This window comes from Elephantulus edwardii, unplaced genomic scaffold (genome assembly GCF_000299155.1).
Source record: "Elephantulus edwardii isolate Elephantulus edwardi_28Jun2011 unplaced genomic scaffold, EleEdw1.0 scaffold00093, whole genome shotgun sequence".
Classification (NCBI taxonomy): Eukaryota; Metazoa; Chordata; class Mammalia; order Macroscelidea; family Macroscelididae; genus Elephantulus; species Elephantulus edwardii.
Window position 1 is genome coordinate 7513231 of NW_006399843.1, and position 17775 is coordinate 7531005.

At 42.8% G+C, this 17775-nt stretch overlaps 1 protein-coding gene across 7 annotated transcripts in view; it reads right to left on the bottom strand.

Moving 5' to 3' along the window:
- Positions 1-17775, bottom strand: part of CADM1 (cell adhesion molecule 1) — a 433197-nt gene that overhangs the window by 37561 nt on the left and 377861 nt on the right. For 4 of the 7 annotated variants that reach the window (XM_006890806.1, XM_006890802.1, XM_006890805.1 and 1 more), the window contains exons 6-7: positions 12298-12397; positions 8869-9041 (exon numbers count right to left, since the gene is read on the bottom strand). In XM_006890806.1, the coding sequence (XP_006890868.1) occupies positions 8869-9041; positions 12298-12397 (273 nt within the window). Of the gene's footprint in view, positions 1-4364; positions 4449-8868; positions 9042-12297; positions 12398-17775 lie in introns of all 7 variants that reach the window. The other 3 variants (XM_006890803.1, XM_006890801.1, XM_006890800.1) reach the window with 1 other exon arrangement.

Below are 17775 nucleotides of genomic sequence, written 5' to 3' on the forward strand. Positions count from 1 at the left end.
GGCCAGAGTGCAACAGCCTCATGGACTGTACTCATCCCAAAAGCAGGCTGCTCCGTCATTCTGCGAGGTGGTCTTCAGTTGACTGCCTTGACCACTGCACCCGAGAACTCCTCAGATCCAAGCAGGTGGGTGCAATACAACAGTCACATAAACCAGGTAGGGAACAGAAAACATTTTCCTGAGATGATTACAGGAAAATGCTCGATCCAATGGAAGATGGGCAAACGCTATCACTAAACATTTAAAATACAACTGATGCACAAAGTCAACTAATTTCAAAGAAAGCATAGACAAGAAAACACTACAACACACAGAAGCTCAGCCTAGTAGCAGGTTTTGCTTCTCCGTCGGTTTCTGCGAGAATTGCACTGGGGGGGAAAGACCGACTCTCTGTTTCAGCAGAGAACTCTGGGGACACTCTACCCTGGGTCCTCCTCCATGAGAGCATATGTCTTCAATGATGAAACCACACAGACAAGCTGACACAGAAAAAGTGGAACACAAAACAAAAAAAATGGCAGAGGTGGGAAGGTGCCAATAGCAATAGCTGTAAGAAGTAAAAGGTCAAGATATCGGTGAACATGAACAGTAACAGAGACATCAAGGAATCTTATGGTAAGTCATGATGAGGTTCTAAAGGGCTCCCATCCCGATTCGATCCACTAAATCATTTTACTCACAAAGGGATTCTAATAGTATGAATCACTGACTAGTTTACTGTCATTATTCCCATGACAAAGCCACATTAAAAAAAAATTTGGTAGATTTAAAGCCTGGAAAAATTCTTCCCCAGATGAAGCACCCAGAGGCGTGTTTCTGCACACCCAGGTCATGAGATGGGGCTGACCGCTGGCACACAGCCCCCAGCTGACCATGGTGCCGAGGATCCTGGAGGACAGAGGGCTGCGGATGCCTCTTCTAGGGGCTTCTGAACATAGCTTTATGGTGTTCTGAAGAAGTCAGGTGCTTTGGGATGCAATGACAGTCTGCCTATCTAACAAGGGGGACAATTAAATTATCGTGGTTATGGAAGACAAAAGGTAACACTGAAGCACCTCTCTTCAGAGAAATCAGAAATCCACTCTGACCTTTCGAGTTTAAAAAAGATTTTTCTATTGCATTTGTACATTTTCCATGTTATGAAACCGTGACCTGGGGAATGGGTTTCAGTTATTGCATTTGACTGGCAGAAATGAAATAGATGACTGTGGCCTTTTTTATTTAAAACAAAAACGGAGAAAAAAAAATCCCATCCTACAATACTTGGAACATTGGCTTTATGTTACTGTCACTGAACTTAGTTGTTGGGAGTTTTTAAGACTAATTGTGTCTGTAATACTCCAAACAGTACAAAGAGGAAAGGAGTAGGAATTTGGTTACCCATTTGTCAGGATGCATTTAGGCACCTAAATCCAGGGGTTCACTCAGATCTTTAGAAGTGGGGCAGAGAATTATTCAGTTCTATAACTTTTAATCTCTTGAAGAAAGGAGCAAATGTTAAATTCTCCAAGTATACTTTCTGGGTAAATATATCTAAGACTACTTGTTAAGACACAGCATGCCTAGACAATCACATCCATTTAGGCAATGAATTCTCCAAAGTTGTTTTAGTAGCAATTTCGTGTAACTCCTTTTGGGTGTGCCAGGGAGAACCTAGGCATTCATCACCACAAATGCGGCGTGCGGGCAGTGAGGAATCAGCTACTAACATCAAAAGGCTAAAGTGCATCAGTGAAGTCATCCTTCATTACTGTGTGCCCAGGAACCAGTGACTTGGGTGTGGGTGGCGGGAGGGAGAGACACAGGGACAGGAGAGCAAAGGCGAGTTCCTATCAAAGGTACATTTGATGTGGGCATAAATACAGCATTGCTTTTAAATTTCCTCCCTAAGCACAATGTCTGCAGTAGGAGGAGTTGTGATAACAGTGAGTTGTAGCTGTTTGTGACATAAGATTAGCTTTAGTCTGGAGTGACAGATTAAGAGCTGGGGGGGACTGAAGGAGGGACTCTGCTTGTTTCTGAGATTGACTGTAAGGAAACAGGAGTCAGGGGGGGTGGGGTGGTGGTGGTGAAGAAAGGTCTTAAACAAGACTAAACACAATAAAGCACAACACGACACAATAACAGCAATCTAAGATAGTGAGAGGCCAGCCACAAATGGCAAGTGTTGTTAAAAAAGACCTTGAGAGCTTGTTTGGAGGTTCCAGCAAGGGAGCATAGCTATGAGTATACCCTTGACCTAAGGACGGTCTTCCTTCTATTGGGGATGGCTGTCCTCTTCAACTGTGCACACAGCTTTGGGAAGGACACACGGATCGGTGAGGGAGGAAGGCGACACTCGCCTAGCCAGTCAGATCAGTTAAATCAACTCTGGCCATCAATGGGGTGACAGATGTCGCAGCCAGTTTGCTCTCACATCTTCCATATTAAAGCAGTGTTTGTACACTGAGAGAACAAGGCATCCACGGCCTTAAAAGTGTCAACCTGGCTAGTTAAGAACTTGCTAAAAGGAGAAGGAGACCAGGCTGGCTCATACATGGGGATCTTCTGTAAAGGTAAGACTGGAGGGTTCATTAAAAGAGTTAGTGCGCACCAGGTGATAGAGAGTTAGAGGCATGACTTCACTGACGTTTAAAGGGCTTTTCATAGGAAACACTGGGCAAACCTAGTAATGAGAGCAGGAGCCTAATTCAATTCACAAATTGGATAAGAGGTAAGAAGAGGTGAGGTCAAAAGAGGAAAACAAAACAAAACAAACCAAACAAAAATACCTAATCAAAATGAAACAATCCCCCAGTTGTCTTAGAAAGAAGAACCAACAGCACATTTGCTTGCACTGGTTACCAGATTAAGGGGGAGCGTCTCTGCTCTGCTGATTAGTGACACAGAAAATGGGACAGAGCCACTGAAGTGTACTGAAGGAGCAGAAGGAACGAAGGAAGAACTGCAACAGAAAGACACACAGACAAGCACTGTGAAGCATCCTGGCTACAGCTGAGTAGAGTGAGACACAGAAACCAATTGATGGATTTTCAGAAGATTTTCAAGTAAGTGCAGGCAGGCACTGATGAGTGTGCAGCCGACGCTGTGGAAAGTCCTCAAGAGGGGCTCATTTCACATTCCTGCTTGTTCCACTAAATGGTTGGAAAAGTGAAACGAAACAACTAGCTAAGATTAAACAATATTCATATTTTTCATAGAATGGTGAGGGATCCTGTTTCAGTGAACACCTGGAAATTTAGTCACCAACTCCTGTGAAAAGTGGGAAGTCTCAAGAAAATGTGCAGGAGGCTGTCACGTCTGGGGTGGTGAGGAAAGTTACACCTGGCTAGCGAGGACAAGCTGTCAGTATTCATGAAGAAGGCCAGTGATCAGGTCGTGTACAAGGGCCTTGGTTCAGAGACTGGAGAGTCTCAGCAGATAACAGAATGAAGCAGGAATGTTTCCTTTTAAGGAGACTTGCTTATTCCCCATTGAAGAGTACCTTTTAGATGCAGGTACCTGTGAACATGACTAGGGAAGGTCTTTACCTAACGGAATTCTGTATGTCTGCTTGACATGAAACAGGCAGAAAACTCTTTACATGAGGAATTAAAGAAACTCCAAGGTCCCCAGAACATCAGGTTCTGAGGCCAGGAGGCCAGGGAAAGGATGAACAGCAAGCCACGCCCTCTCTGACATTTAGAAATAAGAGGGAGTGAAACTCATTTTGAGTAAGAGTCTCAACTGGTCCAAAGAGATAAAGCCATGGAATTGCAGGTACTAAGGCTGCCTCCTCCACCCTGAAACAGCTTACTGAGGGCTGGGCAGGGTCTGATGTTCATCATGGAAGAGCCAGTGACTTCTGATCTCATGTGCTTTACTGCCTGCGCAGGGCATGAAGGACGCTGTCTCTTCTGTAGCTTGGCCCACTAGGCCTGGTGAAGGGTGTGCATTTGAGTTGTTTGTTTTGTTTTGGGTTTGGCTTCTTTTATGGGTCAAGATGACGTTTAAGCCGATGAGAAGATCCAAAGCCACGATACTTACCATTTCATCAACTGTGGCTGAGCTGAAGCTACTGGCAGGCTCTCTACCAGCCACAAGACCATTTCCCCTAACACTGGGCTTTGGATAGGGATGCTAAGAAATCAATCATATTGTGTGAAAGCCACAAAATATCCATTAAATGCTTGGGTGGTAAAGATCTTTTCCTGGACCCCTTAAGAGTCAACTGCGGAACACAGCATCTCATGTTGTTCAAGTTCCAAAACAAAGGAACAATTCAATTCTGAAGGGTGGGGAGGGAAACTGTAGGCTACGTCTTATACATACCAGACAGACAGTATACATTCAGGACATTTTCGATGGCAACGGTGGTACCGTACCTGTGATGATGGTAAGGATGGTGGTGGTGGTGGTGGTGGTGGTGGTGGTGGTTGTTGTGGGAGGAGGGATAGTTGTGGGGGGATCTGGATAAAAAAAAAAAGGAAAATCAAACCCACAATGCTGAACACAACAATGATCAGTAATGACAAAACAAAGGCATGGGGACATTGAGATGCTTCCTGGATGACACCCCCTTTAAAACCTGACATCCCCTCCCCACAATCTGCTCCAGAGATGTATGTCTTGTAATTATATCCCAATGTCTTCGGTGGAAGAGCTAAGAGAAGAAGAAAGAGATTTTTTTATTCAGGAAAGTGAACTAGAAATGAGATGTGAAGTAGAGAAGGAAGAAAAAGGAATTGAAATGTCTGGCTGGCCCCTCCCCTCGATATTTCAAAGGGGAGGTTAAATGCATTCAGCACCGAGAGGGCACCATGGCCATCACTGCATCTTAGAGACCAGAGGAAGGAGGGAGAGATGGTGCTGCTCTATTTAAAGGCCTCATATGAGCCAAAGATGCCTGCGATCCTGCTTGCTTGCTCTCTAAAGCCTGTTAACTTCATTATTCTCCATCAATACATCTCAGCAGGAAGTAAAACTTCTCCCATACTAGTAATAAATACAAAGAAGAGAGAATGTCACCGCTAAATATCAAGTTCCAGGCATGTGCGATTTTTACTGAGATTTTGGTTTAGTGTGTGTGTGTTTTTTTTAAAGTCAATAAATTTTACAACTTATAAATATTAATGAGTTGCCTTTGCTTGTGTTAAAAGCTTGACCTAAGAGGATTTCAGTGATAAAGCTGGAAGAATGTCTTCTGTCTTGTAAACAAGAGAACTAAATATAAACTGGGCTTGACCCTCCACGCTAGGAACCTGAGTGGGAACCTGCGGCCAGACAGCTGGCATACTGTATATTCATCCAGCATCTAAAAATGATTTCAGGATATGGAAGGGCAAATATGAGAAGGGTGGGGGAAGAAAGGCTCCAAGCCTAAATGATCAAACTGAATGTGTTAAATTGTCAGCAAGACTTTGAACTAAGCAATCATTCTGCTATAATAGAGCATAAGACGATTTGAAGGCTTTTGATTTTAAATTTTATCTAAAGCACGTCAACTTTTTCTCCCTGACACATCTGGTGTCCTTTTATCTCCAAGTGAGCTCTCAGATTGTCTAATTAATACATCAAAACTTTAATTATATACTGCACCTTTACTGGGTTTGGGACAACTTCCTGAAAGTTTATGAAAAACATTACCTTGATGCTTGGCTTCGAGGTCGGCTGAAAAGGATTTCTGCTCTAGATCAATAATTCAAGGCTTTCATTTTCCTCACAAACTGCTCCTCTCACCGAAACACATGTACAAATGTGAGAGGAAAGGATCAAGGGCGACCTTTTCTGTTATGTGGGGGGTGGGGAAGTGCTTTGTTAATTTAAATTGGAACCCAAGCAGTTTAAATTATTGTTTAAAACAGCCTTACACTTGAATCCAAAAATGAGTCCATTAAGAAAATTATCTCATACTCCTCCGAGAAGCTGGAATGATTCAATCTGTGATGTTAAACTACCTTTTGAAAACAGCCACATGAGTGGGAAGAGAAATACTGCTTCAGGCAGTGGTTTTCCTCTTGGTCCCTAGATGCTTTTTATGGAGGTCACACAGGTGGGAAAGCATTTGGACATACCCAGACCTCACTGTAGGTGCAGAGAGAGATGAGCGAGGCGAGCTGGCCCCCGAGTCGAGTTCTGAGGACACCCTGCTCATCCTAGCACACTGTCACACTGTGTCCAGATGTGCATGTGGCCTCGTCTGAAAACAGTTAACTCGGTTTTCTGTTCTAGATCAGTGATGTTTATCTCAAAAGTGGATGGTTTGTACCTAGGAGACATTCCCTAATAATTAGGATACTATTTCTGGACTTAATTCTAACAGAACAGGCATCAAGTGGGTGACGTCTACAATTACAATAAGTAGACCTGAAAATGATTTGAAAATATGATGCAGAACTTTGAGGTGGACCAAACCACTGAGGAGGGCATGTACTTCAGAGAAACGGGCTGCTCTTTTGGACAGCAATCTGAGTAAGAGGAATTGCAAAGAGAGACACAAGGCTCCATGTGGACCCTGGAATCAGAAAGTATCACGGCTGTCACATTTTATCGTCTGTGAAATGGGATGATAATAATGTCTTCCTCATGGCTTTACTGTGGAGGTGAGATGAGACTATGCATGTAAAGTATTTTCTAGAAGGCTTAGAAACAAGTGAACACTCAACAAAGCTAGCCAGAAGCTATTATCCAAAATTATTCAAATAATGTGATCTGTCAACCAAATCCACAAGATGTGTCTCATCTTGAGACGTAGGCATAGACAACATAAGTTCAAGCCATCTCTTGGATACTTTAGTCTTCCTTGACTCAAGGACTGTGTGAAATTCAATAATCGACTGGTGGAAGTTTGCTTTTTAACATCTGGAGTTTACATGGAAAGCTGGACTGGAAATCTGTAAGCCTGGGTAATAGCAGTGTGGGAGACGCCCAATACTAGCGGTTCAAGCCTACTGTGAAGAAAGCACATACAGAAATAAAAGGGAGCGTCCAGCTCTCAGCTTCCATGTCCTTTACATCAGCTGATGGTGGGCAGATAAGGGACAGGGATGGCGCTTATTGCTTACTTACTATTACGGATCAGAATTGGGTCCGGGGACACCTCTCTCACATGCACAGAAGAGCGGTAGCTGTACTTTCTTGAAGCCACTTTCTACGCTGTGATTTACTGAGCTTCTGTGGAGAACTAATGCTATCATCTATGGACCATGGACAACAAGGGTGATGTGTAAAGAAAACATAGCCCAAGTCTACAAACAAGGTAATTAGACACGATCTTTTAATTTTGCACTTTGCTAAGGAAAAAAAAACCCAACACTTCAGGTGTAGGCTGAGGATTACATTTTAATATCCATGCAGATAGGCTGCAAAACATGTTTCTATTTGATTAAAAAGAATGCCACTCCTATTGTTTTTTATAGGAAAGAAGCCATGGTTTTAAGACACGATAGTGTAAATATTCCACCTACATTTATTTGCATGTGCGTATATGTATAAATATGTACTTGGATTCAGATGATATCTACTGTTAACATGGAGGAAGAACCCTACCTCTTAACACTCACTTCTCTTAAAGACTCACAACATGTCTGTGGTCATTCATTCTGTGTTATATAAGTTTATGACTATTTTTCTGGTATAAAACTCGTCAGAGGGCTTCAATGAGATAGAAGAGACTCAATTTGTCATTAGAAGACAAGAGAGGCAGTCAGTTCCTCAGTTAGAGAAAACTCACTATAAACAAACTGACAAGATATAAGTGGAAATAAGTTTAAACATCTGACACACAGTGGATACCTGAAAAATATCTGTTGACTAGAGAATGAAATTCAGGATAATATGCTTTGATAATACTGAAAAAGAGATGTTAAGAAAACTAGACTAAACCAATCACCACCCACAACAACAACAAAATCCAAAACTCTTTGCTGTCCAGTACAGTCTATGGCATTCCCATTTTGTGGAACTGCTTCATAGGGTTTTCTTGGCTATGAACTCCAGACAAATTAAAAAAAAAAAATTAAAAAAAGGAAAGGAAAAAAAACCCCAAACAAAACCAAAACCCAAACTCATGTGAGTCCAAAGCAATAGCCACAGGTGGTTTAAGTAGCTACCGAAGATTTATGTTTTTCCAACTATTTACTGGTTTATAGCACCCTCTGGAATTTAATAGCTTCATGCTAAAAACAGGAGAGTTTTGGACATCAAAGCAAGAGAAAGGCTAGCTGAGACTCACAGGAAAATCCCACTGGGAATAAACTTCCTGGGCTGAAAAAAGCCATGGATTGGGAAGGATGAATTTCTTCAGTCACGACTCCTCTCCTCATCTGCATGGTTTGTGCCCGAAGACACAGCTTTTACTGCTCAGTGGGAATCAGAGGGAGAGAAGAGAAGCCACTGCTCTTCCAAGGTGGAGGCACTTGGGGTCTACCTCAGGCCAGACTTGTCTAGTTCTTGAAAGAACACAGAACCCACTGTAGTCTAGTTGATCTGGATTCACAAGTGACACAACGGCTGGAGTCAAAGTGCCCCCCCAGGATTTCCAAGGTGGCAAGTCTTTGCAGGAGCAGATTGCCACATCTTTCTCCTGTAATGTAGCTGGTGTGTTCAAACCACTGGAATACTGTGCAGTACTCAGGAGCAAAGATTTTGAAAAGTACCACATAACTTGGGAGTGACTGGAGAGCATTATTCTGGGTGAACTAACTCTGGCATATAAGGACGACTACTACATAAAACCATGGACTTTTTTAGTCAGCAGCTGAGCTCTGTGCCACCAGTGCTCTCTTCCTGAAGGAGATCAACAGGTGTGTGTGGGATTCAGTGGGGAGTGGCTCACAAATAGCAGCTACATATAAGTGAGTCTAGCAGAAGACTGATCTTCTCACGTACCGTATACATACAGCATATAATCCGAGTGAGCAGAGCCCACTATGTTTGAGGCTTCGCAGCGGTATGTACCATTGTCTGTTTTGTTCAGGTTATTGATGAACAGGTTGGGCCCGGACAGTACAGCGTGTTGAGGCATTTCATCATCGACTCTCACCCACGATATCATCACAGGCCTGCAGAGGGAGGGGGAGAAAGGCACGTTTCATTATGATTTCCCATTAAGAAGCCCACAGGAAACTTCTCACCCACCCAATAAATGAACTGCACACAGGATGTCACAAAGATAATCTAATGGGGGTATTATAAGCTCCCAGAAGGACACTCTTGAAGTCTCAAAAAATCTCCTCAGTGTATGATTTTCCTTTTTTTTTTTAACCCCCTTGTGAAACATTACCAGGTGATGAAAAACTTTTAACAGACCACGAGCAGTAGTCTCATTATTTCCAATTCATCTGAAACAAGTCAGCAAATAAACCAGTGTGCCTATTTCTCTGCCCTGCTGTGTGGTTTCACACCGACTCAGACAGGACAGAGCTCACCCATTGTTAATCATCTCATTAATTAGGAGGGAAAAAATCGAGTTCTTGGCTAATGATACATGCATTAATCTATTGGTTACTAACACACCAAGATGCTTGCTTAGAAGCCACTTGTAACATTTAAGTAGATTTATAGCTCCGCAAAAATGAATGGCATTTTATTTCTGAACAGCTCTTTCATTTGGCTACTGCTCTTGGGAAACTCATGGCTAGTTTTGGAAAGATACAGTCACTTCCCCTCTCTTTAACCCCTACGTTCCCCAACCTAAGACAACTGCCACCAGTCCTTTCTTTTTGGGGTTCCCGAGGCCCACCCCTCAGTGTGCAGTCTCCCCTCTAGAGCCTGCACCTGCACAGAAGTTGGCTAGGCTGAGGAAGAGATCCTCGAGATAATCAATGCCAAGTGCATCTCAGCATGGATTCCTTCGGTCCTAGGCACGTGCTTGTCAGACACAAGTTGGCTTTAGTGGTGCAGAAGACTACGACTGTAGCCACTATGAAAAGTAAATTTTACAGGATGCACTAGGGCCAAAAGCATGTGTTCAATCAAAATAGCTTTCAGATGCACAAACTGAACAATCCTCTTCCTCCCCTCCAGTGGCCTGTGAAGTGGAGGCCTTGCCCTTGATGGGGCAGCACATGGTCAGATGGACGCTCCCTCCTCTCCCTTTGCTGCCTATCGGGGCAGTGACATGACAGAAGGGCCCCTCCACAAGCTTAATGACCAAAGGATCCTCAAGTTTGCCCTGTCAAGTAGCATTGCAATTTTCAAATGGGATGTGAAGCTACAATTTTTCTTTAATTACACATGGGTTTGTCATCACAACCCAGTAAATTATTTAAAAATTAGTACTGCATATGTCCTCCTTGCGGGCAGTGGGAAATGGGTCTGCCTGGCAATCAGATCTAATGTCCTGCTGCTTGACAGCTGAAACAATCAGTGGGGGTAAGTGCCGAGAATATTCACAACATTTAATGGCAAGTTAAATTACCATTTTTATTGTATGCAATTTCTTGAGAAAATAAATAGGTAATATGCTAGAAGGGATAGCAGGCGAGTAAAGCATGGTGCTCAAACAACCATGGACCCAGCCCTATTTGAGAGGAACAAACAAATATCCTCTCTGGCATAAATGTCCTGAAGGAAACATGTAATTTACTGTCCCCGTGGCATATTCAATTGAACACAGTACCTTCTTCAGGGGGATAAGAAAAAAAAAAGACAAAAACAAAACATAGATTAGCAAGTCAGATAGTGTGAGTGTGGTTAACGTAGCCAGGCACAGGTATTTCAAGAGGCAAGAGGCTTCTGGGGATGCTTCCCCCTCGTCACCATTGGATTGTTTTGGAGGGAAGGTAAAGCTGCTAATTAGGATGTAATTCAAACAGGTTACAAAAAAGAGAAAGATCTGAATCTTTTGCAGCGCTCAGAAGAGAAAAAAGATGGCATGGCTAGGGGTCTGCAGCTTTCTTATCCAAATAACTTCAGAACATGGGAGGAAAATCACAGCAGAACCCAGACCACCGCCCACGCCCCAAAGGTCACCTTTCAAATCCAGATGGTTAGTAGGATGGAAGCAAATTCTAGCTCAAGCAGCAGGGAGCTAAAAAATAGGAATGGAGGGAAGTAACAGAGAGAGCGGACAGCAGCCAGGCTCCCCGTTGGCACACGGGTCTCTGCCTGGGCTTTAATGGGGACAATTCTCCCTGAAGAGCTTGGGGACGCTTCGTAAAGGGGATCTGAGTTTCTTATACACAAACTGTGATAATGATGTTATTAGGAACACTCTGAGAAGAGGGTGGGGCGGGGAACCATAGCACAGGGACAGCAGAGGGAGCTCAATGCTGTTTTTTTCCTGGGTACCATGGAAAGTGAGAGTGTTCTCCAGGCCACAATTGACCTGTTCTTCCAATTCATGATTCTAGGGATTAATTCCCCCAACCCCCATGAAACAGCTAAAAAATGATCTCTGCCCTACTATAAGATAGAAGAAAGATCCTCCCACAGACCAAATATTTACAATAGAATCAATATAGGAATTTTTGCTGTCGCACTGGTTGGGTATGTTTAAGAAAAGAAGTCACTCTTTCTGACCTCTGGCCACCCCATGTGCATCATCAGAACTCATTGTAGGGTTCTTAATAATTGGTGATTCTGGAAGTCGATGAAGGTACCACAGGATGGGTTTGAACCTTCAACCTTCCTGTTAACAACCAGGTATACTACTGTCTACACCACCCGAGTTCTCTGATGATGCATGTATTTCCTTTAATTGATTGCAGATCATTTAGCAGGGTGAGTCAAATGAAGCAACTGCTCAGTATTTTTCAGTAAGAGGGCAGATTGGGTCCCCACCCCATCTTTATGCAACGGTATATATCCCTTGAGAAAAATTCTTGAACCATGTCTTACTGCCAAAAATAATTCTAGGGAAGTCAAGTGTGACATTTTTCTTCGAGGGAATGAGACGTAACACTAAAAATAGTGACAATTCATTCGTTGTAGCTGGTCCTAAACATAGAAGCTCAGCACAAGTCAGCTTAGACATTAACACCGAAGGCAGCAGATCCATCAGGATAGTGTGGGCACACGCAACATTTATTAGGATTTTCTTTTGCGTGTGAGAGAAAAATAGTCCCGATGTCCTGATGATAATAAAGCAGAATTAGCTGAGATTTCAATCCTAACTGGCATTTATTCCTCCCATCCCCAGTCTTGACTATTAAGGCCAACAGTTATGTAATCCTCTTTTCATTGAATATTCTCTAGTGCCTCTTCCATCCTTTGCAGTGAGAGACAGGTGACAGCCAATGAGTGGTGAATGCACATCTCTGTGTTGTGACATTTACTGCTCATGATCCTCTGTCAACCTTGACCTTCAGAACTTACTGGGGCTTCCCGATGGCTTCACATGTTAATTTAAGCGCGTCCCCTTCCCGGGTTAGGCCTTGTAGAGGGTAAGTCATCTGAATATGCACTTGAGGCTTATCTGTGTGACAACAACACAAAGTATAATGTTTAGCAAATGGTATCAGCAGGACAAATCAGACGTGCACGCTGCCACAAACCCCACACTACCAGCACTTCTCTCCCCATCAGATGCCTTCAGTCACAACCTTCTAATTAGTTAGTAATCCTGGCATTTGCTCAAATTAAATTGACTAATAACTCTACAGAGTGAACTGCGAACAGATAAGAGATTCATAAGCCAACTGCGGCACATCAAACATTTCCTGTGAAATACATTTTGTTACATTGAAGTTTATCTCCAAACTCACTCAAGCTAAAGGAAACTCATTTGCCTTCATGCTGAGGTGAAGCCACAGATATTTGTGGTGCTCAGAAGTGATACATTTTATCATATATCATATATTACTATGTGACAATATGATGTGACACTGCATATTAATAAGTTTGCCTCTTCTGGGCTCTTGGTTTCAAATGGGAAAGGCACAACTTCTCAATTCCACTCAATGGCTTTCAGAGGAAAGGCACAAAGAGGTGGGTGGTCTACACGAATGTTCCATGGTTCAGTATACACATAAAGAAGGAAAGGAACAAGACATTTCCTGAGAATACAATTACAATCATCACTGGTGGTGACCTAAGCCATTTTCAGAGATGGGAATGTTGGCATTCAGAGAGTGAGCTGCTTGTCCAAGGCGGTAAACATGCATCCTAACCTGCTACCGTCCACTCAATTCCAACTCCTTAGTGACTCTCCAATTTGATTTTCAAGGTTGCCCATCTTTATGGGAGGAGATAATCTTTCTCCCAAGAAGTAGCTGGTGAATTTGAACTGCTGACTTTTTGCTTAACAGTCTGACAAGTTATGCCCTATGCTACCAACACTCCTTAGTCCAAGGTGACAGAGTTGGCCAAATGAGAGGTCGCTCCAGGAGATGTGGGTTGGGAGAAGTTCTGGATACGGAAAAGCATTTAATAATTAAAGCCAGGCATTACTTCCTAATGGGGTCAAGGCCTTCAGTAAGTGCTGCAAGTGTTCCTACTCCCATAACCAGCTTACAACTGTGTGTGCCAGTTCGTAGATGCATAGGCATGAGAGATGAATGACGGGAGGTGGAGGAAAATGAGGGCCAAGCTGAAAGAAAACCGGAATGAAATAGGCACACTAATACAATTATAAACAAACCCGGAATTAAAAGATTCCCACCAACCCTTCCTCACTCCCTCCCACACCTTAATTGAACTAGCTAGCTATTAATCCTTAACTCTGTTTTCTCATTTAATTCTGTGGTTTTAGAAATGCATGTTTTTGGAAATGTACCATTGAGTAATAAATGTGAGAGGGCAAGACATCAGTTGGCTCAAAGGTCAAAACAATTTCCATGGCTTTAACTTTCTCAGACAGTCACACCACCTAAACACCGGCCCTGTGGCCTTTTGCATGCAGTGTTGAGCTCATTAACAAGCATCCTATGGGGTAAGGGAGAGGACAGAAATACAGAGAGCTCAGTTTGTACACAGCTAACTAGGCTCTATAAGAAACCCTCTCCAGGGATGCTTGCTTTGCAGATGCATTTTTATAGTACGAGCCTATCACAGAGTGCTCTCTCACAACTAAAAAAAAAAAAATCACGTGGCCTTCAAAACCTTTTAAGAGTGAGTGCCTCCCTGTACACCAGCGCACACTGTCCACTGTGAACTGGTAACGGATGGTTTCTGAGAAGCTAAGTCACTGCCAGAGAACATAAAGTTAACAAACCTGCTGATCCTTACGTGTACCACATTTCTATCCTTGAACTTGCTGGCACAGAGAAGGTGCGAGAGTAAAATGGCACCGAGGTTTCCAGATACTGGGCTGGGGAGGCAGTCACTAAAGGAGAGCAGAATTACTCTTGAAGGATAAGCATGGACAACCTTGAACTAATGTTGGCAGTTGGGCAGAAGCAAGCAAGAACTCTTGGGTAACCCTTGTAAGTCTGGAGGCTACATGATGGTTAAGCATTGGCAGACATGCTAATTTTAGTGGTTACCTATATGCAGAGTGAGTTCATACAATTTATTTTTTTTTCAAGATAAAAAAAAATTAATGAGAGAAGGTTATGACATCAAATGTACAAACAACAAAAGACCCGCTATCTAACAGTTGACGCTCAGATAGAACAGCACTTAGGGTCCCTGCTTAGAGGACCTCTGTCATTCTTACCCATGAGCCATTCTGGCACAAGCTAAATTTAAAGCCCCATATTTGGGCTGAAATGTACCATTTGCTTGCAGGTTAATCTCTGATCCACGGAAGGGCTAAATTTTCCATGCACTATTGACTTTGGCCCGTTAATTAAAGAGAAGCTGCATGCTTACTGGAAGATGTGGAAGGTTTTTCTTTTTCTTTTTTTTTTCCCTGGGTGTAATTTATAAGTAAACAGAGAGGGTATATTTTCAGTACAGTGCACTAAGGGTTTTACATGCTCAGCTTCCATTAATAATAAAGAGTGCTGGAAATCTAATCCACTCGGCTTCGTGGGTATCACTCAGTTTGTTTTAGTTAAACCCTTTTTTTATGTCCCTAATGAGCTGTTTACTGGTTGTCAATTACTCATATGATTTAGGAAGAACAAGCTAAGAACTTGCTGTAGCCAGAATTTATATAAAAACCTCGTATTAAGCTACAGAAAATACACCTTCAATTTTAATAACGGATTTTCCCAATTTACTCCTGAGGCTTCTAGAGAAACATCTACCATCCACTTATGGGTACAGCTGCCACAGTTACCTTAATATGTGGCTGTAAAGGTAAGCATTAATCATGCTTGTATTATAAAGAAAAAGTCCCCCCTCTGCTAACATACGCAGTATTTATAGGTAGGTGTACTATCTGACCACAGGCAGCTGAGCTATCTTCATAGACAACACAGGAACCAAACAGAACGTCGAATGTGCCAAGATGAATCCCTGGTCTGTTCACTTTTCTGTGCCCTGAAAAAGGAACTTCAGCAGTCTCAACAGGTAGAAGAGGAAACCAGGAATTCCATGGGAATCTTATGTTCTCCCAGGAAGATTCTGACTACCACACAAGAATGCCACAATACAGAACCACCCAGACGGCTGGCTGAATAACCCAGAGATCATCATTTTAATTTTAATTTTAATTATTTTCATAAGTCAAATGCTATAACCGACCAAATCTTTCCTGAAACAGAACCAGACTCCAGGATTTATTTTTAAGTAATGAGGTAAAGGCCTAGTACATATTCTGGGGGATCATTTTACGCTTCGGCTGGTGTTGTAAGGCAAAGGGCTAAAAGCCAGATGACACTTTCTACCGAAGTGCAATAACTGTCCAGAAATGTATCGCTCAGAATGGCTTAATGTCATTATAAAATGGAACTGCTATATAAAAATAAGAAAAATTGTTAGGTCTGTGCACTTAGGGAACATTATAGTTATAGAGATGGCATCACCAACAGCCAATCAATTAGGTTGAGGTATTTGAGGTTTTCATAATACACTGCTTTTTTTTTTTTTTAAAAAAAGAAACCCATAAAAGACATTTAGCAGGATGGCTATCACAGACCAAGTTCCTTCTTTTCTTAGAGTTGCACTGGGGGGTTAAATACCAGGGGGTTTTAGGTCACTCTACAGTAACAACCAATTAAAAAAAAATAATAGAAAGACATTCTGATTTGATGAGACTTTCTTTAAATGTACTTTTCTCTATATATAAAGAAGGGGGAAAATACATATAAAAGGAAACTCTTAAGCTAGAATGGTTTGCTGGGAGATTGCAATTGATTTCATGCCAGTCTGACCTTACACTACATTCTACAATCTCTGCAGAAGATAAAACTCAAGACTATGTAACCTGTACTTCAATTTCCTATGTAAATGAAAAGTCTTCGTCTACATCACAGCACTTCAGCACTAGAGCTTTCAACATTTTCCAATAATAATAACAACAAATTGATTTCACATGCAAGCAAGATTCTACTGAAGATTATCCAAAACCCACTGGAACAGTACATCAGCAGAGAACTGCCAGAAGTCCAGGCTGGGTTTAGAAGGGGTCGTGGTACTAGGGATATTGTTGCTGATGTTGGATGGATCTTAGCTGAAAGCAGAGAATACCAGAAGAATGTCTATCTATGTTTCATTGATTATGCAAAGGCATTTGACTGCGTGGATCATAACAAACTGTGGCTAACTCTGAGAAGAATGGGAATCCCAGAACATTTAATCGTGCTAATGCGAAACCTATACTTGGACCAAGAGGCAGTCATCAGAACAGAGCAGGGCAACACTGCATGGTTCAAAATTGGGAAAGGTGTACGCCAGGGATGTGTCCTGTCTCCATACCTTTTCAACCTGTATGCAGAGCAGATTATCCGAGAGGCTGGGTTCTATGAGGAGAAGCGTGGCGTTAGGATCGGTGGACGATCTATCAACAATCTGCGTTATGCAGATGACACAACCCTGCTCACTGAAACTGAGGAGGACCTCATGCACTTACTGCAGAGGGTCAAGGACTGCAGCCTTCAGTATGGACTGAGGCTCAATGTCAAGAAGACAAAAATTCTCACCACGGGACCAATTGGTAGCATCAGGATGGATGGTGAAGAGATTGAGATTGTTCACAGCTTCAGTTTGCTCAGCTCCACGGTCAACACTCTTGGCACCAGTAGCCAGGAAATCAAAAAACGTATTGCGATGGGAAAGTCTGCGGTTAGGGACCTCTCTAAAGTACTCAAGAGCAACGGTGTCTCACTGGAGACTAAGGTGCGCCTGATACAGGCCATGGTTTTTGCAATCACTTGTTATGCATCAGAGAGTTGGACAATGACTAGGGAGGACAGAAGGAGAGTTGACGCCTTTGAGCTGTGGTACTGGAGAAGAGTATTGAATGTACCATGGACTGCCAAGAAAACAGATTCATCGTAGAGAGGGTTAAAACAGGCTGCTCCTTGGAGGCAAGGATTCTGGGGCTTCGCCTGATATACTTTGGACATGTTGTAAGGAGAGACAGGTCTTTAGAGAGGGACATTATGCTGGGCAGAGTGGAGGGACAGCGCAGGAGGGGAAGACCCTCTATGAGGTGGATTGATTTAGTGACTGGGGTAATTGGGATGGGTGTGTCAGAGGCAATGAGATTGGCACAGGATAGAGCAGGGTTTAGGGCTGTTGTACATAGGGTCGCTATGAGTCACAAACGACTCGACGGCACATAACAACAACAACAACAACAACAACAACAACAAGGTATCTTGCAGTGTGCAGTATCCTTTAACCTGAGATATCACCTTTTCCATGTACCAGAGATGACAGTTGACAGCTGAGAGGGGAGCCCTCTATATTCTTGTCAGAGAGCTATCACCCTGGAGCCTTCCTCCACCTTACCTTTCCTTGCTG